The sequence below is a fragment of the Gossypium arboreum genome, chromosome 4 (genome assembly GCF_025698485.1).
Source record: "Gossypium arboreum isolate Shixiya-1 chromosome 4, ASM2569848v2, whole genome shotgun sequence".
NCBI lineage: Eukaryota > Viridiplantae > Streptophyta > Magnoliopsida > Malvales > Malvaceae > Gossypium > Gossypium arboreum.
The window spans coordinates 2,391,055-2,417,321 of NC_069073.1; the positions used below are offsets into that span (position 1 = coordinate 2,391,055).

The 26,267-nt window shown below is 27.9% G+C and overlaps 1 protein-coding gene across 1 annotated transcript; it reads left to right on the forward strand.

The window, feature by feature from the left end:
• Nucleotides 1–13,048: 13,048 nt before the first annotated feature.
• LOC108458090 (aspartyl protease AED3-like) lies at nucleotides 13,049–15,262 on the forward strand. The gene is made up of 3 exons (XM_017757338.2): nucleotides 13,049–13,605; nucleotides 14,166–14,640; nucleotides 14,723–15,262. Exons 1-3 carry the CDS (start codon nucleotides 13,147–13,149, stop codon nucleotides 15,076–15,078), a joined length of 1,290 nt encoding a protein of 429 aa, XP_017612827.1. The 5' UTR covers nucleotides 13,049–13,146; the 3' UTR covers nucleotides 15,079–15,262.
• The last annotated feature ends 11,005 nt before the right edge of the window (nucleotides 15,263–26,267 follow it).

Below are 26,267 nucleotides of genomic sequence, written 5' to 3' on the forward strand. Positions count from 1 at the left end.
TAACAAAAATTATCAATTAACTAAATTGACTATTAACTTTGTTGACGTGACAAACAATGCTAACACGGCACGTTGACATGTCAAACTGTGCTAATGTAGCATGCCACATTAGTAAAAAATTTAAAAATTATTTTTAAATTAATATATATATCTAGAAAGAACCTGGACAGCTATTTGATGAATCTGGATTAGAAGTGTGCATGGGTCGGGCCACCCGGCCTGGTCCGAAGGCCCGTCCGAAATGTAGGAGGGTGTGGGCAAAAATATAGGCCTGAAAAATGGGCTTGGGCAAAAAAAAAGGCCCGTTTAAAAAACGGGCTAGGCCTCGGGTAAAGCATTTTTTGCCCGGCTCCGGCCCGAATTCACTACATGACAATTTTTTTAAAATATTATTTTCTTATTGTTTTCTCCCTATTTTGCTACTATTTTACTATTATGTTGCTACTATTTTTGTTGTTATTGTTTGGATATTGTATAAAACTTATTTTATTGTTAATTTTTTCTTACTTTAAATATATTTGTTCATTTTATTATTATTTTAGAAACATTTACTTGTTAAGTTGCATATATTTTAGTGTTATTTAAGTATACATATTTTTTAAAATTTATTTTCAATTTGTTGAGAAATATTTATTTGATGTTTTAGTATTTTGGTGGCTTATATATATTTTAAAATTATATAAAATAATATAAAAATTAATATGGCGGGCCGGGTCGAGCCCGGATTTTAATATTTTTATTCGAGTAGGGTTTGGGCAAAATTTAGGCCCATTTGTTGGGCCGGGCTGGGCCCGAACCTAGTAAATGGGCCTAAATTTTCAGTTGGGCGTGATCCAGCCCGACCCATGCACACCTCTAATCTGGATAACCATTTGATCAAATTCATTCAAGATGAGTGTAAAACTATAATTTAAAAAGAAATTATAAAAAAAATAAAATTTAAATATGTAAAAAATTATAAAAAATAATTAAAAATTATAATTTATAAAAATATCAATAGTTAATTTCCTTATGTATACTTTATATTTTCGTTGTTCTTTTCCTTTTCTTTGGCTTATCTTTCTCTCTCACCTCTCTTTATAAGGAAGACTGCATAGCACCTTTTTCATTTTGAATTCTATCATGACTTCTGTTCAATTTTTACAACCTTTCATAATTTTGATTTCTTTCATGGCACTTTTTTTATCAATTTGTTATAATTTTATAAATTATTAATATATTTTTATTTTTATAATTTTAAATATTCAAATTTCTATAACATTTTTAAATTTTTAATATTTTTATAATTTTTAAAAAATTAATAGTTTTATACTCATTTTAAAAAATTAATAATTTTATAAGATTCAAATGAATCTAAACAAATAGTTGTCCAGATTCATTTTGGATATATACACATCAACATATAATTTTAAAATTTTTACCGACATAACATTACATATCAACAGGTCACATCTACATCATTTGTCAACATATTACATCTATATCATTTATCACGTCAACAAAAATAACAGTCAAATTAATTAATTAATGATTTCCATTAATAAAATGACTAATTGATTTTTTAGAGGATGATTAAGAGGCTCAATAAAATAATTTTTTCCCTAAGGACTTAAAACTAATGCATATAAATCAGCTCGTGATTAATTTGAATAAGCATGTAAAAAAGAAAAGAAAAGAAAGCCATGGAAGTGATATGATAATCTTTTAAAGCTTCAATTCTGATGCATGCCAGCAGGCGACAAAGTGTCGGCCAAAGCAAAATGAAGTGGGAACCTCACATTCCCTCACCGCTCATTTAATGTGCTCACGTTATATCCCATCATCATCATCATCATTAATGAAAATAGGGTGTATTTTTATTTTTATGCCAGTAGTAATGTTTGGAAGGACAGATGTTGATGGGTTTGGAAACTTCCGGTGCCTGAACGAACTCATTTCTTTTTTTAGCTTCTGCTTTTCAATTGCTTGAGCACATCCCGCGTTTTGTATGGAAAGGGACTTGATATAGAGTTTAATTGTTGTCTCTGTAAAACGGATTTAGAAAATGTGGATCATATATTTCGTAGATGTTGTTTATATATTTTTATATTTATTTTACGTTTGGGATTTATAATTTTTATATATTTTAAAAATAACTTAACTTTTTAAGTATATAATAGTAATAACAGTGACGCAATTTTTATTTTTATTTTTATTTTTACATATCTTTTATGTTCATTATACTGTTCATGTTCGGATTTATAGTTGTCTTCCAATAATATTATCTCCAAGGTTTAAAATTTGTATTTTTTTTAGGAGTAGAATGTAACTTACCAAGACACTTAACATTTATTGGTAATATCAATACGGATTTAAGAACAATTTTAACGTGATATTAATAATCTTATTTTTATAGTTAAGTTAAAATATAGTCTAAATCTTTATACACTTAGAATTTAGTAAATGTACTTTTTGAATTTAAAAATTATGTTCACTGTTACCATTATTAAAATTCTTTTATTATATTCTCTCGATATGGTATGACATTTTGAACTTAAAAGAAAATATTCACATGGCACTTAAATAACATTAAAAATATTTATTAGGATTTTTCTTAGGAATGTTCATTCTAACTCGTCATGATAAAATAATTTTTATTGGAATAGTGTTCTTAAGAAAAATTTTGGCGTAAGCATTTTGATTGAAATAATTAACAATAATAAATATTTAGACTACCTAATAATATTATAAAAATAGAGAGACCAAATTATGTGTAGAAATAAAGTATATAGATTAAATCTCGGTTTCAACTTAGTTTAGTGGCCAAATTTGAAATTTGACCATTGTCTTATAATGTAAAAAAAAAGAAAAAAAATTACAATGCAAACCTAAAAAATAGGAAGCCACATGTCAGTATTAAAACATTCAAATTATATATAACCACGTAATAATGTAATTGAAAAGTTAAATGTATTAACTATTTGGACTAATTAATTACATTATAAAAATAGAGTGACCAAATTATGTTAAAAGTTAAAGTATAGAGATTAAATCTAAAATTTAAGTATAATAAAGAGTCAAAACTAAAATTTTTCCATTTTATGTGTGATTTTTATAGGTTTATTCATACTATATATTAAGTATCCGATCAAATTTGTGTCACTTATTAATCGGATCCCAACTTAATTATCAAATTATCAAAATACTCTTTATTTTATAAAATAACAAATGTTATCTTGAAAGTATTTATGTCTTTTTATATTTTCATAAATTTAAAAAATAAATATATAAAATGAGAATCCCGATATTTAAATTTAAAACATCAAAATTTTAATTATTTCAAATTTATCATTTTAACCAAGTCATAATTTTATTTATTTATTTATAAATTTGTTACATTAAAATTTTTAATTACGCTGTAAGTATGTATTAGGTAAAATATAAGGAGATAAAATTCCATAATAATAAAACTTATTTTATAAAATGAACAATTTTAAACAGAATTTATATTGGATTGACTCGTGATATATATAGATATTTTATTTCTTTGACTTCCTTGACTTCTTTCAAGCCATATACATAGTTGTTGATGACATTGAAGTCCATTATGGGAAACTTCCAAGTAATTTAATTTTTCTGATTAAATGGGCCCAAAACTGCAGAATTTTTTTTTTTTTGTATTTACACTTTTACTCTAGAGACTCATCTATTTTGGATTGTATATATTGTAATCAAAATAAAAATAATAATAATAATAATAATTAGAGATGGTGTGTTTCACAATCTCGTTACTTGCTGAAAAAATAAATATAGTGACAAAATAAGGGATCTGTGGGGGCACCGAGGACTGTAGGCAGAGTTGAATCCATATAAAACTATTCTTTTTCTATCTTACTTTGATTAGAATATGATTTTTTAACTCTTAAATAGATGTAGTTAAAACTCCTATTGTATCGTTTGTTTTTCAACATTAGTGAATTTCTTCTCATTTACCCGTAATTTTTTCCTAAAAAGATTTTCATATAAAATCTATGTATTTTTTTATTTTTATTTTCTTTTTTCTTTACGATCATTCTACCATCACGCTTATTATAACAGTAATAATAAATGTAATAATAAGGTTAATATGAAACAGTGGTGTTTACTTTAGTTGGTTAACATAATTATATTTTAATTTAGGCTGTTTGATTTAGGAAATAAACTCTATTTTAGTTTTCATTAAGAAGCTGAAATTTTAAAAATTTCTGTAAAAATTTAAATACAATAAATAGTTTTTCAATTATATTTAAATATCAAAATCTCTTATCAGGGATCCATATAAATGTTGTAATTACTTTATTTTATTACTTATATTTCTATTATAAAAAAATAGAGTACCAAAATATTTTCATATTTAAATTATTAAAATAAATTTTTATTTATCAAATGCTTTTTTAATTTTTAAAATAGAAAACAGAAAATATTTTCAAAAACTAAACAATTGAAATATTTTACATATAAAATAATAATGATACTTGAAATAATTATTTGATTTTATAATATTTAAAATCACCATACCCACAATGTAAATAGAGAAATAAATATTTGACATATAATTATTATACATAAAGAAAAATATATAAAAATTAGTTTATATTTTTAAAAATAAAATATATTTAACATAATGATAAATATAAAAAATATTTTTATTATATAATTATGTAATTATTAATTTATTTATATAAATAAAAGAGTTATTAATTAAAAATATTTTTAACATAATCATATATATAATATATTTTTATTGTATAATTACAAATTTATTATTTTACTTATATAAATAAAAGAGTTATTAATTAAATAGATGAATTAAAATAAAATAGAAAATAATATATTTATTAATTAAAAACATTTTTGGTGAATTACAATAACAAAGCAAAACCCTAATAACAAACGTAACTAGCACAACTCAAACTCAGGCCACACTTAACACAATAAACACCATTAACTATCAGGCCATAACATAGGGTTCATAATTAAAAAAAATTTAAAACAACATGAAATAAAAAAAAATACAATTGTGCTTAGAAGAGGAATTAAACCTAGAACTCAAGAATGAAATCACTATTATTTGATCGTCTAACCAAATGAGCTAATGTATCAAAAGAAAACGTGTTTTTGTAAAAATTATTTTTCAAAAAGCATTTTTCCCAATATGTGTATTCAATTTCTCTCTTCAAAAACAACCTATTTATCTAAATTTCGAAAAAAAAACTTAAAACCCTCATTTTATTTTAAAACTACATATTTACCTAATTAAATTGATTTTTTTCTTCTTAAAATTAATATTTAATTATATTTAAATAATATTATTAATATTTATTTATAATATTTCATTTAAATTTTAGTGATCAAGTGTCAGACTAACTTCTTATAAGACTTAAGATAAATCAAATATGATGTAATTTTTAAATCAAGATTTATTGCAATATTTTCCTAAAATTTTATTCAACAATATTTTCTTAATTAAGTGTGTACATTAATGCATGTTGCAATAAAATCAATACATGATGAGTGGTTCACATCTTTTCATGTTCTAGCAGTAGGCCTGGCAGTCCGCAATTTATGGTGGTCCATTCCTCCTACTACATTTGGAAACAAATTTTTATTTTTATTTTATGAAATTTGAGATAATTTTTTTCACTTTAACTTGATTATTGTATTTTATAAGAATTAAAAGTTAATTTAATTGAATAATATAATTAAATCTTTTACTAAAAATTTAAATTTTATCTTTTAACCTTTATCCTAAACTGTTTAAAATAAAATAAATAATATCATCTTAATAACATTAAAATTATGAAATAATGTATTTTTAAAAATCAAGATTTATTATTATCAAACAAAATATTATATTCAATGCTTATTTTTTACTAATATACCAAAACAGTTCTATAATATAAATTCAGTGTTTATAAAATTCAGTACTTATTTTTAGCATTTAATTTTTCAGTTTACTAAATACATCTTGAGGCATTATTTGATAATCTTTTGAAAAAGAATTAAATCAACAAAAATTATTTTTTCAATGATTCAAATTTTTAAGCATATTTGATAATTTATAATAAAAAGCAATGATAGATTTTTTTTCAATGAAAAAAGTGTGTTAAATGATTAGATAAAATATTTTCAATAATTTAGTTTTTAAGCACATTTGATAATTCATAATAAGAGAGAATTTTTCAATTCTTTCAATTTTATTTATTTATTTTAACATTGTCCTTTAAATACTTTACCCTTAAAATTTTAAAATTACGTTTATCAAACAGTTTAATTATATTTCCTATTTATTTTAAGAAATATATCAAATAAATTATATAACTTAAATTCAATATTTGAATAACCAAATAATTCTAAATTCATGTATAGTTTGTTATTGTCATTATTATCTTAAAGTGACAAATTGATAATAGTATTTTTTAAAAAATAAATTTTATTATAGGTTTTTATTAAATTTAATTTTTTTGATATAATATCTAAAACTATCAATAACCTGCCCAAATCATAAATAGGAGAATAATGCGCTTCAGCGCACTTAAACTTATTTCCTCTTGCATTGATAATAATATTTATACCAATCGAGTTAAGACTCAATCGGCTAAAAGTCCCTTTAAATAAGCGATACGTTTACCTACAATTAGTGTAAAAATAACAATAATAATAAAATTACATACTATAATAATATTATAAAATGAAACAAAAAAGAAATTAAAGGTATCATACTAAAAATAATCAACCAAAATTGAATTTGCTAATGTAGACAAAGAGATGGTAAATGTTTGACTTTGCTAAACGTGAGTTTGACTCACCTCGTAATTTGTTTTCTAGTTGAACTTTTTTATTATTAAAATAAAAATAAAAAAGAGACATCTCGACGTGAAAGGCAAGATGTATATATACGAACCCCATGTGATACAAATATCCCGTAAAGGCGAATCACCCTTTTTTTCCCTTCCATTATCTATGTTTCCAATATATTTTCCCCCATTTGTACCTTTGTTTTCTAAAATATAAAAAAGGTTAAATCAAGATCTTACTTTTATTATTATTATTTTTTTAAAATATCACACTAAAGCAAAGAATATTATGAAAAAGACCCCCAAATCGTTGTGGGTCATTTCATCATGATTGCTTAATATATAGTTTAATTGTGCAATTTTCATTGCATGTGGATACACTATAAGATCCAAAATTACTACCCAATAAGAAATAATAATTATTACTATAAATCACATTTTTTTACTTATTTTTTTACTTATTTTAATGTTAAATTTTCATATGAAGAGATTGTACAAAAGTTTTAAAGTATGATAAGAGACTACCCATATTGAAATTGGATGTAGATATTGGATGTGTGATGGATTGCTTCTTAAAAATGAGTTCAATTGTATGAGAATTAAGTAGGTTTCACAACTTAAAATTTGAAAGATTATTATGTATTGTTATTTAGAATAAAGTTTATTTTCTTATATAATATTTAAAATTAGTTATAATCTTTCTTCAACTCTTAAATAAGAAGATAAAACGTGTTTGAGTGTCTTCAAATCAATGTCTTTCTGCACTAGTAACAATATCGATATCAATTAAGCTAAGACTTAATAAACTAGAACAAGGTCATTATTATTAAGAACATTATGGACTTCACATTGATTTAGACATTTCAAGAAGTAAATGTCATAATACTGCTTATACAAAGATACAAAGTAAAAAGAATGACAATAAAATTATCAATTGTCATAATTTATTGACATTATTAGTACAATTGAAAAACATGTTAAAGTAAACTAAAATTTTACTGATACAAATACATTTACTACTTGTTGTGACTAGTTAGATGATTCAGGATCATATATGATTCGAAAATTAATTGAGAATTCATATAGGTATTCGTTAAAGAACCAGAAGATTATTTAATTTAAAGAATTCTCATATGTTGTTTGTTCTTAATAAAAATTGATTGTTAACAACTCATTAGTTAAAGTTGAGATTTAATGTCTTGCATTTCTGAAATGAATGTGGGCACATTCATCCACCAAATGGATGGTTTTGATATTATATGATTTTGGTGGATACATCTACAAAATAATCAAATATGTGTTATCAACTCGCAACTTGTCGTTTGCGAGATTGTTTGTTTAAATGATTAATTTTAGATTGCAATTAATTTTAGATTGCAATTAAAACAATTCATCTTGCTAATGTTGATAAGTTTATAGACTCATAACTCCACTAACAATTTCCTTTTCATACGTTTTCTCTACCTTTTTCCTTTGGGTATTAGGTTGGTTTAGGTTCATATTCTCAGAGGATGGTTCAACATTTTTATAAAGGTTTCAGTTTGATTCAAAGTTTGACAAGAGGGAATTTCAGTGAATGATTTTGTTGTATTTTGATAGACACTAATTTAGGTAGAAAAGGTATATGCTCAAAGTTTTTATTAAGGTTTTGTTTAAGCTTAGGGAAAATGTTATTATAAGCTAAATCACAATTTATCTTGGAAGATTTATTTGGCAAAAATTGAATATCTATTTTGTTCAAACTAAATCCATACACTAAAGGACATATGTTTGGTTCAATATATGTTTGGTTTGAGACAATTTTAGATATCAAGGAACTTGGAATCTATTCAAAATAAGGTTGATTCAAGATTGATTTGAGACTTCCACTCTCCTCCATCATTTCCCATCATTCAATTTCCTTTCCTTCAATACTCTCCCTCCCATCCCTCTTAAAATTCTCCCCCGATCCTTTTTATTCCACTACTTTAGTCAACCTTCCCACTCCCTATCCTCATTTGTATTCCTTATTCTAGCATATCCTACCCATCCTATTAGTCCTTACATTTCCCCATTTCCTATTTCTAACTTAGTACCGACACTTTTGACCTAATACTCTCGTTATAGCCCCATAATTTGGAATAACCTCACTCTTAACACCATCTTTCAATTTGATTCTACAAGTTTTCATTTTATGTCTTCAACAGCTACAATTGTAATAGAAATTATAAAGTTTTTCATGCTTGATTGTCACTTATACTCTCCCTTTGTTAGGTGTTAGAAATCGAAGTCCTTTAATAAGAGGTTTCAATATCTTTAAATCAATTCAAAGTCCCATACAACTTCTACCAATCCTTCACCATTCACCAAACCATCATTTTGAATGACTTTCCCAACCGTCCACTAATGATCTGTGCATTTTTAATCTTTATTAGATCCATAAGGAGATTATGGATCTGACTCCAAAATTTGATAGTTGTAAAATACAACTTAGTTAGAATTGAATCACCCCTCCATCTTTAGAATTAGATCAGAAAACCTATAATCAATTAGGGACTTTCATATATAGTTGTTTTCATCCACTTTCTAATCTAAATGAAATTGCATCATTATTTCCCCATCAATCAAACACACAACAATGCATCAATTGGCCATATTCCTATTAGAATAACTAATACCCTCTTTTCGATTTAGAACTCGATTTAAGATAATTCTCTTTATTACTATGAATTCTAAAATTACTTTAGTTTGATAATCCCCTCCCTTCTAATTTTGTCTCCATTATCTTCAAAACACACTATCCAAATCAAACAAAATAATATATCTTTACCTAAAAACTAACAATGAGATACATTTCTATACTTTCACTAATTATAGAAAACAAGAAAGTGAAAATTTAAAACCTAAGTGTTCCAAAAATAAGAAAACTTATTCCTATTTGAGACTTAGACTCAATGAAGAAAACCTATCTTGAGATGAAGCTTACCTCAATCAAAGATGAACAAACCTTAGTAAATAAGAAGGAATTCTCATGATGAGAAAGGACCCTACAAACAATAGAGTCGTTTGATTTTAAATCACTCTCCTCTTTATCTAATAGCCATCTTTAAACTAAACTAAATGAGGAATTTATCCAAGTCTACCTTCTGCCTTGAGCTACTTCCATGACACAATAGCAAACCCTTCATCTTTTATGCTTCTATCTTATTATTTTTTAAATTCATTGATTTGTTGGATGCATATTTATCATTTGATTACCTAAATGTAATAATCAAAGTCTAACAAATTATGCTTAGAAGAGATTGAATTTTTTTGGGGTTGTTTATGAAAGCTACTAAATTTGTTAATAGAAATTGGGATATTTTGATGAAAATTAGCATAGACAATAAGATTGAAAGATATAACTAGCAATTGGGATATTTTTTTTGCAATGCCCCTAGTAGGGTAAGCTATCTAGTTGGTCATTTAGTTATTAGGGTATTTTTATTTTGATTACCTAAAATGAAATTTTCGGAATTTAGTCACTCAACTTTTACGATGCTTTCCACAGTTAATTAAACACGTCACAATATGTTTACACATTCATTTTGATCACCCAAAAATTATTATTTTTAAATATTGATTGGGATAAAAAATTCAAGAATTAAAGTGAAAAAATTATAGAAATCAAAATAATACACAAAAATTGTCAACTTGTACTTGTTTAGCCCATTTCGAGATTCTAATTTTTATTTTTAATATTGAAATTTTAAATTTCAAAACATCAAACTAAATTGAAAAATTGTTGGAAACTTTTTATCTATTGATAATATCAACCAATTTATTATTATAATATTAAAATTAATTAATTTAATCTCCTTTTAAATTTTATTTTATATTTCTAGATTATCGTTAATGAAATCAACTCATATTTAATAATTGTCAACAAAATTTAAGTGCTTTTGATTATATAATCTCAATCTTCCATAGTAAGCTAAACGTTGATGAAAAAATTATGAGTTTTGTTTGGAGTGGAAGATAAAATTAATTAATTTAATTAATTGTAATGATTTTCCTTTGCTTTTAGCTTAGTATGAAAGATTGAAGATCATATAATCAAAAGAAATTTGGGTTTCATAGACTAGGGGCGAAGCCAAGGGGGCTGGCAGGGGACCCGCCCCCTCCACCCTAAAATATAAAATTACACTTTTGGCCCTTCAAGTTTTCCAAAATTTTAATTTTGTAAAAGGTAAAATTACACTTTGGCCCCCTCAAAATGATTAAATTTTGATTTAGTCCTTTAATAGTTATAAAGATATAATTTATTAAAATTGTAAAATTGCATTTTAGCTCTCGTAAAAATATATAACTTAATTTCAAATTTTTTTTTGGCTTTACCATGTTGTAGGCAACTATTAAAGACAATAAATTTCAATGATGTTTTTGAAAATAATTTCAAAACATCAAAATAAATGAAATAAATTGTTGAAATTTTTTTATCCATTGGTAATGTCAATGAGTTGCTACTATAATTTTGAGTTTTAATATTTAAAATTTATATTTCAAAACCCAAATTTGAAATTTTCAACAATGAGATAAACAAATACAATTTGACAATTTTTGTGTATTATTTTAACTTCTACCACTTTTTCACTTTAAACTTTGATTTTTTAACCCCAACCAATACTTAAAAAAGATAGTTTTTGAGTGACTAAAACAAAAGCGACTTAAAAGTCGAGTGACTAAAATGAAAGTGCAAGCATAATGTGGCATGCATAGTTAACTGCCATTAAAGATTTAACGTTTGAGTGATTAAAATAAAAGTAGCCTAAAAGTTGAGTGACCAACTAAGTAGTTTACCCTTTAAATTAATAAATTATATTAATACTAATGAATTTTTTTTATAAATTTTTTTATACAATGTCTACTACTCATAAACCTTCAACTTTTAAATTAAAGAAAAAATTCGTTTAAATACACTTAAACTCGTATTCTTAATTACTACAATAATAACAATACTTAATGCTCAATTATATATTGTAGGATAATCATTATCACCGCAATCTATTTATAGAGTTTAAAAAGACCACAACGGTAATAAATATTTTGCCTAAAGATATTTCTATTTTTCTTATTGTTTGTGCCCCCTCAATTACGCCTAAGTTTCCTCCCTTAAGTTAGCTGTAAAAAATGTTGCAACCAAATCATTCTCTAAGGAGTAGGGACTCAATTGTTATTGTTTTTAAAAATTGAATATATTTTATCATATCACTGACTGTGACAGAAACCACTTTTTTGCTGCTTTAAAGTGGCAGTCAGCCCCCCTTAAATTTTCTATTAAACTGCCATAGTTAATTAGCGTAACTCATAATTAATATCCACTTTGATTTATAAAATCATTTTATTAAAAATATTGCATCTTATTTCATTATTTACATTAAAAAATTTCAGAATTAGTGTTGGTCTAATGGTTAGGATTTTCATAATTTAAATTCAAGTTATGTTAATTTTTTTGTTGTCAAAGCGTTACTCTCCTATTATAATTCACAAAAGAAAATCATATTTAACACATCTACAATAAATATATTTATTTAATATTAATAGATTAATAATTTTATTTTTTAAAATAAATACAAATAATATTATCTAATTCACCAATATTTTATAAAATGAAATATAAATATTAAGAAAAATCCAAAATGAAGTATTCAATGAGCATATTTTGAGATTTGTTTAGTCCCCAAGATGAACTATATATTTCCTCCCATAATGCACTACATTTCTTTAAAGATTTTCCAATAAAGCATGTCCTAGATCATGCTCCAAAATCTCTTTCTTCTCTTTCAATATAAAATATTATTATTTTTGGACAAAATGGGGTATTCTTTACTAGAAGTAGTAACTAAATTCTTCATTATATGTATTCTTTAAATAAATAAATAATTAATTATAAAATATACTCTACTCCTATAAATAAGTATAAAAGCTCAATCACATAACTAAAAATAAATTAAGCAACTATCATGAATGAAATAAAATATTATTGAAAAAGATTACAAGTAAAAGTAGATTCTATTTCAAGGTAGAATTGTTGAAGAAGGGATAGAGGTATAGCCTACAAAAAGCAAATGGATTATAGTACACTTTTTGAATAAAGAAATAAAATGTAATTTAGCGATCTCTATAATATTTTTACGTCAAAACTTAAAAATACTTTATATCTTTCATTTTTTAATAATTTAACTTTTTTTACAATGCACCATGAACATATGTCATCTTTTTAATCTTGTTTGACATTATATCATATATAGAGAGAGACACACACTCACTCCCCACACTCTCTGTCCCTAAACCTTGAAGAAAAGCTTAAACTATGAAAACCCAAATTTTTTGTCTAGTTTTCCTCTTCATTTCGGTAGCAAAAGGCCTGAATCCCAAATGTGACATCCAAGACCATGGCTCAACCCTCCAAGTGTTCCACATTTACAGTCAATGCTCACCCCTCAAACCCTCAAAGCCACTCTCATGGGAAGAGGATATGTTGTCAATGCTAGCCAAGGACCAGGCCAGGCTGCAATATTTGTCCAGCCTGGTGGCTGGGAAATCTGTGGTGCCAGTAGCTTCAGGCAGGCAGATCGTGCAAAGTCCAACCTATATTGTGAGGGTTAAAATAGGAACCCCACCTCAAACCATGCTCATGGCCATGGATACTAGCAATGATGCTGCTTGGATACCTTGTAAGGGCTGCATTGGCTGCTCTTCTAAGGTTTTTAACACTGCTAAATCCACCACTTTCAACACCCTTGGCTGCCATGCAGCTCAATGCAAGCAGGTAATCCCTTTCATTTCTCCAACCATTCACACTTCTCACGCGCTTGTCTCGAGCCTCACAAACATTGATTAAGGCTGTAAGCAATGCGAAGTCAAAAGCTGCTTTTAACCCAAAAGCAACGTTAAACGGTTGTTTTTTTCGGATAAAGTTAGCAAAAGGGAAGAAACCAAGCCTTCTACTCCTACAAGTTTTTTCGAGTACTAAAAATGACAACTTCTTTCGCCACAATTTTATTTCCAAACTCAAAATTTTTCTAAATCCAAATTACCTCTTAACTACCAACATTTGTTAAGTCAAGTAGTAAAAAAATTAATATTTTTTAAATAGGATCTCAAGCTCAAGTCTTTTAGATAAGAAAAACATCATAAATGAAGCTTTTCGTAAGTTAATTGTGGCTCGAAATTATCCCTTCTAGCTAAAATGAAAGTTGTGTAGCCAACATAGGGAAAAAAAAATTATGATACAACTTATAGACATGCATGAGGGGTATATGAGATGATTACTCTCAGCCAAAAATGTAAATTTATTTAACATATTTGCATATCATGTGATAATTTCAGGTACCAAATCCCACTTGCGGTCGCAGCGCGTGCATATTCAACATGACGTACGGCAGTTCATCAATAGCAGGAAACCTGTCGCGGGACACAGTGGCCCTAGCCACAGACCCTATCCCAAGCTACACTTTTGGTTGTCTCCAAAAGACAACGGGGAAGACAGTGCCACAACAGGGATTATTGGGGTTGGGTCGAGGCCCATTGTCCCTTCTATCACAAACCCAACATTTGTACAAATCTACATTCTCATACTGCTTGCCTAGCTTTAGGTCACCAAACTTTTCTGGGTCATTGAGACTTGGGCCTAAAGGTCAGCCTATTAGGATCAAATACACCCAATTGTTGAAGAACCCTAGAAGACCCTCACTCTACTTTGTGAATTTGATTGGAATTAGGGTTGGAAGGAGGGTTGTCGATATCCCACCAAAGGCATTGGCTTTCAACCCTTCCACTGGTGCTGGGACCATCTTTGATTCTGGTATTCTCCTGTTTTTACTGGATAAATAAAAGCTTATTTGATTGCGTTCAAGCAATATACTAAACTTTGGTATTGAAATTAGGTACTGTTTTCACCCGGCTAGTAGAACCAGCCTACATAGCAGTCCGGAACGCGTTCCGAAGGCGAGTTAAGGTGGCCAATGTGACATCCCTGGGAGGGTTCGACACATGTTACACGGTCCCCATCGTGGCGCCCACCATAACTTTCATGTTCACTGGCATGAACGTAACACTGCCACAAGAGAACCTACTAATCCACAGCACAGCAGGCAGCATAACATGCTTGGCAATGGCGTCGGCACCGGACAACGTGAACTCAGTGCTGAATGTGATAGCCAATATGCAGCAACAGAACCATCGTGTGCTTTTCGATGTGCCCAATTCGAGGTTGGGCGTGGCCCGTGAGCGCTGCACCTGACCAGACTGAAACCTACTTTTGGGAATGTGGAGACTGGAGGCAGTAATAGAATTATCTTCATATTTGGGTTTTAATGATTAGTTTACTAATGTTATGGGACATTTAAAAGTTAAGACCAATCTTTTAAGTTGTCCAAGAAATCTCAGTTTTAATAAATTTTAATGCATCTCCTTTATATTAACAAGAGTTAATTCTTAAATATAACATTTATTTTAATAGAGTTTTCAATCTTAATATTTGCTAACAGCTAGATTCTACAACCCAACTACTTTCATATCTCACTTTAGTGGAAGAGAGTTAAGAATTTTATATGTATACAATAAATAACAGTTAATTTATTTATGCATTCATTGTGTGGTCTATTGTTGACAATAGATTAAGATTACTGCTTTGCAAGTATCTATATTATATATAAATATTTTGATTGAGATAGTGTCACCCATAATCGAGTCCCAATTCAATTGTTAAATTATCAAAAGAGTTTTATTTTAACAAAGAAATAAATATTAATTTAAGCGTATTTTTATATAAAATTAAAAATATACATTGGGAGAATTTGTATCCAAGAGACGAAACATCCACTCTCCCAATTTTACCATTTCAACCAAAATAACATTTGATATTTACATCAATTCTAAAGAAATATATTACATAATTGTTTTCACCACATCTTGAGCGTGACAAAATCTCATCACTTAATAATTCATTTTAGCTCCGGTGATGAGTATAGAATTTACATTGTATTTGCCAAGAGTTGTCACCCTTTTACCTCAAAATGGAAAACTTGAAGAACATAATAAACTTAAAGAACTCAAACATAAATGAATAGGACATATCAACTATGAATAACTAAAGATTTTTACAAAGATAGTGAAGAATAGAAAATGAAGAACACAAAATAAACATTAACAAGAAAATGATCTTGATCTTCACTACAAGATGCCTTTCATTCTGAAAACTAAAGGCAATTTATAGAGATTTAAAAAGAGCTATGTAACACTCCGAAAATTTCGATATGACATGTGACATAATTTCGAGTTCTACTACCAAGAAAATAATGAAAAAAAATTGTGGAATGACTCAAATAAGAAATTTTATGAAAGAACATTGATATTGAAGAAGGAATTATATGAAAAGAGTTGCAAAGGTAAAAATATGACAAAAATGAACAAATCGTAAATTTTGAAAAGTATAAAGACTAATGTGTGAAATCATTCAAAAGAGGAAAATATGAATCATTATGAATTATTTTATAAGAAATATATTAGAAAATGATTTGGTGAGATGGAAATCACTTTTGGAACTAAATTGAAATAATTGGCAAGTACATGCATTAAATTGTAATTTTCCTATTTTCACTGAGAGAAGGCCAAAATTGTAATTCTCACCACTTAAGGACTTATATTAAGAGTTAAATATGAATTAAGAATTTGGATTGGTCCAAGTACTAAATTTTGAGATGAAATTGTGAGAAATGGCAAAAAGGTAATTTTATCGTAAAAAGGTAATTTGGTCAATTCTCGAAACTTTTATGATAGAAATAATATTTAAATATGACGTTTGATATTCAAACTTATTTTAGATCGTTGAAATCTCATACTAAAAAATTGGCCACAAATTGACAAAATTAAACCTATAAAAGTTGAGTTTGGGCCTTAGGCCCGTTTGTAAGTCCTTCTATATTGGAGAAGAACCCCAACAGCCTCATAATAAAAGTTGATCATCTTCTTCTTTTTCATTTCACTGACACGAGATTTTAAGAATAATATTCAAGACATCACTATTTCGTAATTTTCATATTTTCTATTCATTTTTATCACATTTACAAATAAGTTCTTTCTTTCTCATAACTACATATGTATCATAACTTACTAGGTCATTTATATCCCTTTCTTTAATTCATCACTTTATCATTCTTTCTTTTCTTTTTCACAATAATCACATATGATTATTTTCGCTCATACTTATTTAATTACATTATTATATAACTAACAATATCTTATAACTTGACATAATTAAACTTAATATTTTTTAAAATTTAGTCCTAACTTTACAACACTAAATCTGTAACACCGCATACCTGCTCCTATCGTCAAATTCGAGCTACGGATGCCATATTTGTTGTCGGAGTGGCTACAATCAGTTTCAATTCAATTTAACAACTAATACATATTATTTAGTTCAAAACATCATTACAACAGGATTTACAATCATATACAAGCTTTATACGATCTTATGAAAGCTCTTATAATAACCCGAGACTAGTTAAACATAAAATTGTCAAAATTTTCAAATTCATGTCACGACTTTTGGGGTTCCAGGTTGCGTTTCCACTCATTGACAATTTCACATCACAACATTGAGATCTTATCGTTGCGACGTTACCATCTATTTGACAAAATCCAATAAACCACAACTTAGCTTTCAACCAAATTAACACCTAAGCTTCAAATAATAAATCAAATAACAATTTGACACAAACAAACATATATGCCACGAGCCTTACAACATGTCACTTATGGCACCAACATACTAAAACAGTACCTTTCAATACTTGTATGATCATTTATGAACACCCCATACTCGACCCGATCGTCGGGTCCGAGCTACAAGGTGCCACATTCATTGTTGGAGCAATTATGATCAAATCATAATCTGATTCAAAATATTAAACATTTAATTATAAGCAAAACAATTATATAAAACACTACGTAATTATTTCCAAGTCTTATACGAGCTTACAAAAGCATTGAAGCTAACACAATGTCCAATTAAGACTAAACTGTAATGTTTACAAAATTTTAGGTTGATGTTGCGATGTTGAGGGTTCCTCGTCGCGACAAAACATATTGAATTGACTCCTTGTTGCAATGACCAATGCTCAATGTAGCGCCGTGGCATGGTGACCTGATCTTGTCACACTGATTAAAGCTCGACGTCGCGATGTAACATACTATTTCTGAGGATACCAAATTGACAACAACTTGCAAGCATTAAATCATCCCAAATACACAACTACAACACATATTTTGCCAAAATATACACTCATTTTTATTCAAACATGAACTTAACCACCCTGTTCAATGGTGTACCAATGCCACATTACCTAGTACAATTCATTCAAATCTTTAACATATATGCTTAATCATTTAAGCTATGAACACATCAACATTTTATACATTTCAACCATACATTAAATTAATTGCATACTACATTCATATGACCAATTCTCTCTCTCTTTCTATATATATATAAACTTCTAGTTCAAATCTTCACCAAAAATATATTATTATACCAAAACTAACTCTAGTTATGTACATGCCACACTTAAAACAAAAATGGGATTATACAAACTTTGTTGAGTCAGGGATCGCTTGCTGGATGCTAGATCAACTGCTTGAACTATCGGGAATCTACTATACCCGTACACAGAGAAAACAAGTCGTACGCTAAGCAAATACACTCAGTTGTATTTTCATGATTCAAGTCAATTTAAACAAGTATAAGCTAATGCATACATCTAATTCAACTTAACTTGAAATCAATTCACATACAAATTTCATGTCAAAAGCTTCCACTACGATATTTCTCATACATATCATGCCATTTCTTATCCAATCTATCTATTACATAGTCAATTCATATCAATATTTGTTGTTTAGTATTTATTCATATACAAACCACATTTTTAAGCATATACTTAACCACATACATTCAATAATCATATACATAACTACTCAATTTTGTTTTATCTATTTTAAATAATTTTGAGCTTATTAGCTCTTTTATTCATTCAGCCCACAAGGCTCGTTTTCAAATTGTCCAATTCATTTATTTATAACCCCATTAACCATACACAGACTCAGAACAGATATGTGGATCCGTTACCCTAGTTGCCCAGCAATGATAACACTATACAATTATATACTACCACCTCGAGTTGCCCGATAATGATGGTTTTCTAAATCTGATTATTCTGTCACCCCGGGTTGCCCAGTAACGGTGACTCTATATGTACAATCTACCATCGCAGGTTGGCCGACAATAATAATTTTCAATCAATAATTTGACCCTATGGCATGCCAACTATATCTGACTCGGTTCGAACATCTAATAAGATAACCAATTTCTGATTCATTATATATAGTTCAATTTACATTCCAGTTGTAACGACCTAATTTCCAGTGGCATAAAAAATTACGGTTCCGGGACCTCATTTCTATAATTCAAGTTTGTAATAGATAGACTGAAATTTGGATAGTTAATTTAGCAAAAATTGTGATTCATTAGTGCCTAGGGACTAAATTGTAAATTCAAATCTTTATATATTTTTAATTAAGAAATGGCTTAGGAACTTAAATAGAAATTAACCAACGGTTCAAAATGCTAATTAAACCGTAGATTTTATATAGTTGGTATATGATGATGTGATAATCCACTTAGATTGATTAACATTAAGATTAATGTGATTTAAGCTTAATTAAGTTAAATAAAACAAGATTAATTATGCTTAATTAAAGTATATATATTAAAGAAAGTGAGAAAAGATGAATATCATCATCTTCTTCACTAATCCACCATAGGAAACAGAAAGAAAAACCTAGTTGAAGCTTTGAAACATTCGACCATAATTGGTAAGTGCAATTAAGTTATTTTATTATAATTTTTATAGATTTGAGGTTATTGGAGCTTGATTTAGCTAGCCCATGTATCAAATTGTAAAATTTTTGAAGTTTTAGAATGTTTCCATTTTTTATTTTTTGAAGAATTAGGTGTTAAATTGATAGAAATTAAGCTTAGATTAAGAAAATGATTAAATTGTAAAGTTTAATTGTTAGTTTCGTACATCACGGACCAAATTGAATAAAATGTAAAATTGACGTGAAATTTTTGTAGGAATAAAAAATAAGAGGTCCCTAATAAGTAATTGTGAAATCAGATTTCAGTTCAAATATTTTAATTGAAAGTTATGTTTGTCCTGGTTTTAGGGACTAAATTGAATAGATTGTAAAATATGCTTGATATTGTGATTGGTCTTGATTTGAATGGAAATTGGTAATGTTAAATGTTTTATGATTTTATTTAGCTAACATTGACATAAAACTGCCGAGAGAGAAAGGAAAATTGAAACTCAACAACAAATAACTCGAAACTTCGGTTTGCAGTTCTATGATTTCGGACCAATTTAATTAATGCATATTAATTTTATATGCATCATATACTACCGAGGTGATTCATTATCGGATTAATTAATTGAAGTACTATGGTTTAGATTAAATATCGAGACAAGGACTAAATTGAATAGAATATAAAGTTGTATGAATTTATTGATATGTGATAATTGGTATGGGATTGAGTTGATATAAGTTATCTATATGATGATTTGATGAATTGATTGATTATTTGGACATGATTAAACATAACTTGAATGATGTTTATAATGAATAAAAAATTTGGTTACCCTATTAGCTAGACCAAGTCGAATATAGTTGACATGTCATAGGGTCAGATTACTTATTAAAACCATCATCGTTGGGCAACTTGTGGTGGTATATTTTATACATAGAGTCATCATTTCTGGGCAATCCGAGGTGATGGATTCGTGCATACATTATGAGCCTGTGTTTGATTAATAGGGTTATAAACATGAGAAATGATAAATGATCTGTAAATTGATCAATGAAATTGAATTGTAATATGTGGCAATATGCAAAATGACTAAAACGAGCCTTGAGAGGCCGATCATGTATTGATAAGCTAATAGGCTCGAGAATGAATTATATGTAGTATGAAATGAGACATATGTATGTGTATATGTTAAGAATGAAAAAAAATGAAAATGTATGTAATTAGAAATGGTATTTGAAATGAATTCAATGGTATATGAAATTGTGGAGAATTGGTAAACTTGCATGCATATCTAATAAATTAGTATGTAAAATTGGTTATGTACTTGTCATTATGAAAATGAAAGTGTTTCGGTATGAATGAAATGAAAGTAGTTTGAAAATTGAATTGAATGTATGTACATATTTAAACTTTGTTTATATTATCTTGAATTATAGAATTACTACTGAGCTTATTTGCTCAACGTACGATTTTTTTCTCCATGTGTAGATATAAAAGTTATTCGATAGTTTGAGAAGTTGATCCAGCATCCAGCAATCGATCCTCAACTAAAAAAAGTTTGTATATTTTCGTTTTGTTAATAGTGTGACATGTACCTAGTTGAGTCACTTTTGGCATAATATTTTACCTATGTGAAATTTTGAGTAAAAGTTTGATATATGGAATTAGTCAATTGGATGCAAATTATGAATGATTTAATCAAATGGTTTGGTATGTATTAATTGTAGTAAATGTGATTAGTTTTGGTGAATGGGTATGTATGTTTAGAACTTAAGCGAATTATGTTGGATAATCAACTTATCGGTGTTATGACATTAGTTCATGGTTGAATAAGGTGATGTAGTTCATGTAATTGTTGTTTAAGTATTGTATAGGTTAGCTGATTATTGGGATGAATGTGCATAGTGGTTAAATGAGAAATTGCAACTTGAAGTTCATTAGAAATTGTAGAAACAATAAATGACGTCGCGACGTTGTACGAGTTTCATCGCAATGTGATCAAGCTATCATCCCATGCTATGATGCCGAACTTGGTTGCTATGACGAGGCTAAAATAGCATGTCATGTCACGACGAGGAACTCCCTATGTCAGGACACCAACCTAAAGTTTTGTCAACATTACAATTTTATCATATCTCGATCTTGGGTTAGCATTAGAGCTTTTGTAAGCTCATATAAGACCCGATGATGATTATATGTCGTATCATATACTTATATTAATATAACGAATATAATTTGATCGTAGTTGTTCCTACAACGAATGTGACACATTTTAGCTCGGACCAGACGACTGGGTTGGGTATAGTGTGTTACACCAATATTCTTTATTCACCAACATTTCACAATTACATAACATTTATAACATGTTTGAACAGATTTCATACCAATCATAACATATCAAGTAAGTCATACAGCTTTCTATTCTATTCAATTTAGCCCATGTCTCGGTATTCAATCTCTATCATAACAATTCAGTTCAAATAACCATTGACAGCTCACCTCAATGTCATACTATGCAAAAAATCATAAATATACAACAATTAAATTGATCCTAAATAATAGAAATACAAACCGAAAGCTCACGTCACTCGTTGTCAGCTTTTGCCTTTTTCTTTCCCTCTCAATGGCTCATCAATGCCTTTAGCTACGAATAATAATTCAACAATAATACAATATTAAATTCCATCCAAATGACATTCAATTACAAAGGCAATTATATTTCGCAATTTATTCAATTTAGTCTCTAAACCCGAGACAAGCATAACTTTCGATCTAGAGCTTTGGGTTGAAATCTAATTTGACATATATTCATTAGGGACCTCCTGCTTTCGAGTCCTACCAAAATTTCATGATATTTTTTCAATCTATTCAATTTGGTCCTAATGTACAAAATCAACAATTAAGCTTTACAATTTAGTCCTTTTCTTAATCTAAGCTTAATTTCTAACAATTTGATACCAATTTCATCTAATTCTCAACAATGGTAACGTTATAAAACTTTAAAAATTTTACAAATTAGTACACGGGCTAGCTAAATCAAGCTCTCATGTATCAATTTCCATGAGAAAAAAAAAGAAAGAAAAAAAAGGCTAAGGACTTACTTGATTTAAAGGTCAAAAGCTTGAAATCCTTAATAATGGCATCCTCATTTCTTTTTTCTTTGCTTGGTCGGTTGGAGAAGATGGTATTTCATCTCTCTTTCCACTTATTTTACTTATATATACTTAGATTAAAGATTAATTACATTAATTAATCAACATGATTCATTACCCTTAACTATCTCTTATTTGTGCATGGTCTAATTGCTATTTTGGACCTTTGGTTAAATGCAATTTAAGTCCTTAAGCCATTTCCTAATTAAGAATCTATAGCGATTGGACTTTACAATTTAGTCTTTAGACCTTAATTAACAACAATTTCGGCTAAATTACTTAACAATATTTTAATTCATAAATATATTAACTCCGTAAATATCTCTATTTAATATTTATGGACTTGATTTACGAAAACGAGGTCCCAAAATCATAGTTTCTGACACCACTAGAAACTTGGTCGTTACAGTTTACATAACATACTTCTTTAACATCATATTAACTATAGAGATACCTTTACAATCTTATAGTTAAGTTCAAATCCACATTTACCATTCTAAGTCTTAACATGACCATTCACACTACAAACCGACTCAACCTTAGCTACATGCCATATTTCAAAATGCGAAGGAAGTATACAAACTTTGCTGAGTCAAGAGCTGCAGTTTGGATGTTGAATCACTCCTCGAGACTTTGAGATTCCTTAATACCTGCGCGTGAAATAAACAAACCATTTTATGAGCGATAAAGCTCAGTGGTACTTTCATAATTCAAGTCATAAAAATGAAAACATTAACATAATACGAATGGAATCAAAGCATAATTCAAGTTTCAACCTTTTCATAATGTCGAGACCATTTTTAAATCGGGTTTTTGAAAATGAGAATCGACTTTAAAAACGAAAACGGGAGTCGCCACCAATCCTTTTAGGTGTGATTGGATCACCTTTAAAACATTTTGTTTTAAAATCATTGGTTTTGGTCTACAGAATAAAAAGAACAGGTTCGGGAGTCGGTTACGTACGAGGAAGGATTAGCACCCTCGTAACGCCCAAAAATTGGTACCTAATTAATTATCAAATGTCTTAAAGGTCAGAAATTTAAAAATTTTTAGATGCAATCCTCTTTTAAAATATTTTGATTTTGAAAATTGGGGTTCACTTGTATCAAAATATTGACACTAAGTTAGCCTTTTTGGAAATCCCTATCTTGAAACGACAAAATGCCACATCCAGTAAGTTAGGACACAACGCTTTGAAATTCCAAGACAGTTGCTCGTATTTTGAAAATCTTAAAAAACTTAGAAGGGTACTTGACTATTCCGACTCAACGAGAAAAAATTGCAACCCAATAAGTTAGGGCACTACTCTTCTCGAAGCTTCCAAACACCAAGCATTGCCTTTTTATTTTTGAAAACTTTGAAGTCTCGTTTTCAAAACCGATACATGAAGGAGCATATTAACATAACATACGAGATAACGTGTTATAATAATAGGTAAGTAAAAGCATAACAAGATAAATATCATACACTAACCAACATATATAAGAAATAAAACATGACAATTTTTAAATAAGAAAAATATACATAAAACGCGATACATATTTAAGAAGAAAAGGTAAAATCCTAAACATATAATTCAACATATATTTAATCATATAAATGATGCATGATATACAATTTTACACACACACACACACACACACATATATATATAAATGCATTTGAAAATAAATTAAAAAGTCTAAGATATTACATAACATATAAAATACATAACATAGCAATAATACATTAATTCTAAAGTAAAAGCAAATATTGTATAATAATAAAAACATAAGTTTTTTTAAAAAATATATGTATAATAAAAACGATTGATAAAAAATGTGATATTTAATAATATAATATATTAATAAAAATATATTTATAAGAATAATAATTATATAAAAATATAAAATATAATGGTTTAGAAAAATAATGTATAAAATATCAAATATGTGAAAGAATTTATAAAATAATAAAATAATAAAATAATTTTATAATATATATAAATATAAGTTTAGAATAATATGAAATAAGTAATTAATGATGAAATATATGTATTATACAAATTATAATGTTATAATATCTTCAAAATATGTAATAATAGAATATAAGAAAATAATTATTAACATATAAATAAAAATAAGTGTATAATACAAGTTAAAACTTTTAATGATAATAACATATAGATAAAAATAATAGTATAAGAAATGACATAATAATATAAAATAATTACAATATAATATGAAAGTATTTATGCAAAAAAACAATACATAATATATATAAATAATTAATAAATATATAATACAAGTAAAAACATAATAATAATATATAAGTAATAATGTAAAATAATAATAATTTATGAAAACAATATACAATAGATAATAATAATATAAATAATATATAATAAAATAATTATAATATATAATATAAAAATAAGGTTAAAAAATGAAACAAATAACAATATCAAAAATTTATATATAATAATAGAAATAAATATATATAGGGTTAGATTTGAAGTTCAATAAAATTACAGGGGCGAATTTAAAAAAAATAAAGCTGAATTAAGGTCCTAATTAAAACACGCGTAAATCGAAAGGGACTCATTGGGAAAATCGCCCTATTCCCAAAACGGCAGCGTTTTAATCCGGGTCTTAAAACAGCTATTGCAGGGACTGAATTAAAACTAAAACAAAATAATAGGGCCAAATCATAAATAAAATAAAGCGTAATTATAAACACAAAGAAAAGTGGAAGGACCGATTTAGTAATTAACTCAATCCTCAAAAACACGCGGATCCTCCCCGGGTAATCGGGTCAACACGCGGATCCTGTGCCTAGAAACGACGTCATTTTATACTTATTGGATTAAGCCAAAACGGTGCCGTTTCATTTATGCTGTACAAATCACATTTAAAGCTTTAAAATCATTTTTTACACTGGTCTTAAAAAAAAACTTAAAACACTCTGCAGAGGGGAAGAGAGACCCCGGCTCTGGCCTTCGACCACCGGGTTGCATTCGCGCACGCGCTTCACGTGCCGTTGTTTTGCGATGATCTGAAGGTTAAAACCTTCATCCTCTCAAGCAAAACCCAGGTAATCTCTTTTCCTCTTAAACATCAACAGTTTTTTTGCTAAAACAATTCATATATATGCGTTCAAAAATAAAGAACAAGATACACGATTAAATCACCTTTTTTAGAAACTGTTTGTATTTCTCTGAATGAATATATGTAAGTATATTTCTATTCTATCAAAAATCCGGTCCCTTGTACAATGAAAGCATTCGGGCTTTATAGCCACTATTGTTATTACATATTTTTGGAAAGAAATCTTTCCTTCCGTATTTGTCTTGTTTGCTGCTGTGGTTCTTTCCTTCTTTTGTAGGTATCAACGAAGAATCTGGCAGCGAATGTGCTGGTGTGGATTTGC

Bases quoted from the DNA above. Each gene is read 5' to 3' on its own strand.
- LOC108458090 (XM_017757338.2), top strand. From the start codon at position 13,147: ATGAAAACCCAAATTTTTTGTCTAGTTTTCCTCTTCATTTCGGTAGCA. The intron at 13,606-14,165 runs GTAATCCCTTTC...TGATAATTTCAG, and splicing joins ATGCAGCTCAATGCAAGCAG to GTACCAAATCCCACTTGCGG. The intron at 14,641-14,722 runs GTATTCTCCTGT...TATTGAAATTAG, and splicing joins TGGGACCATCTTTGATTCTG to GTACTGTTTTCACCCGGCTA.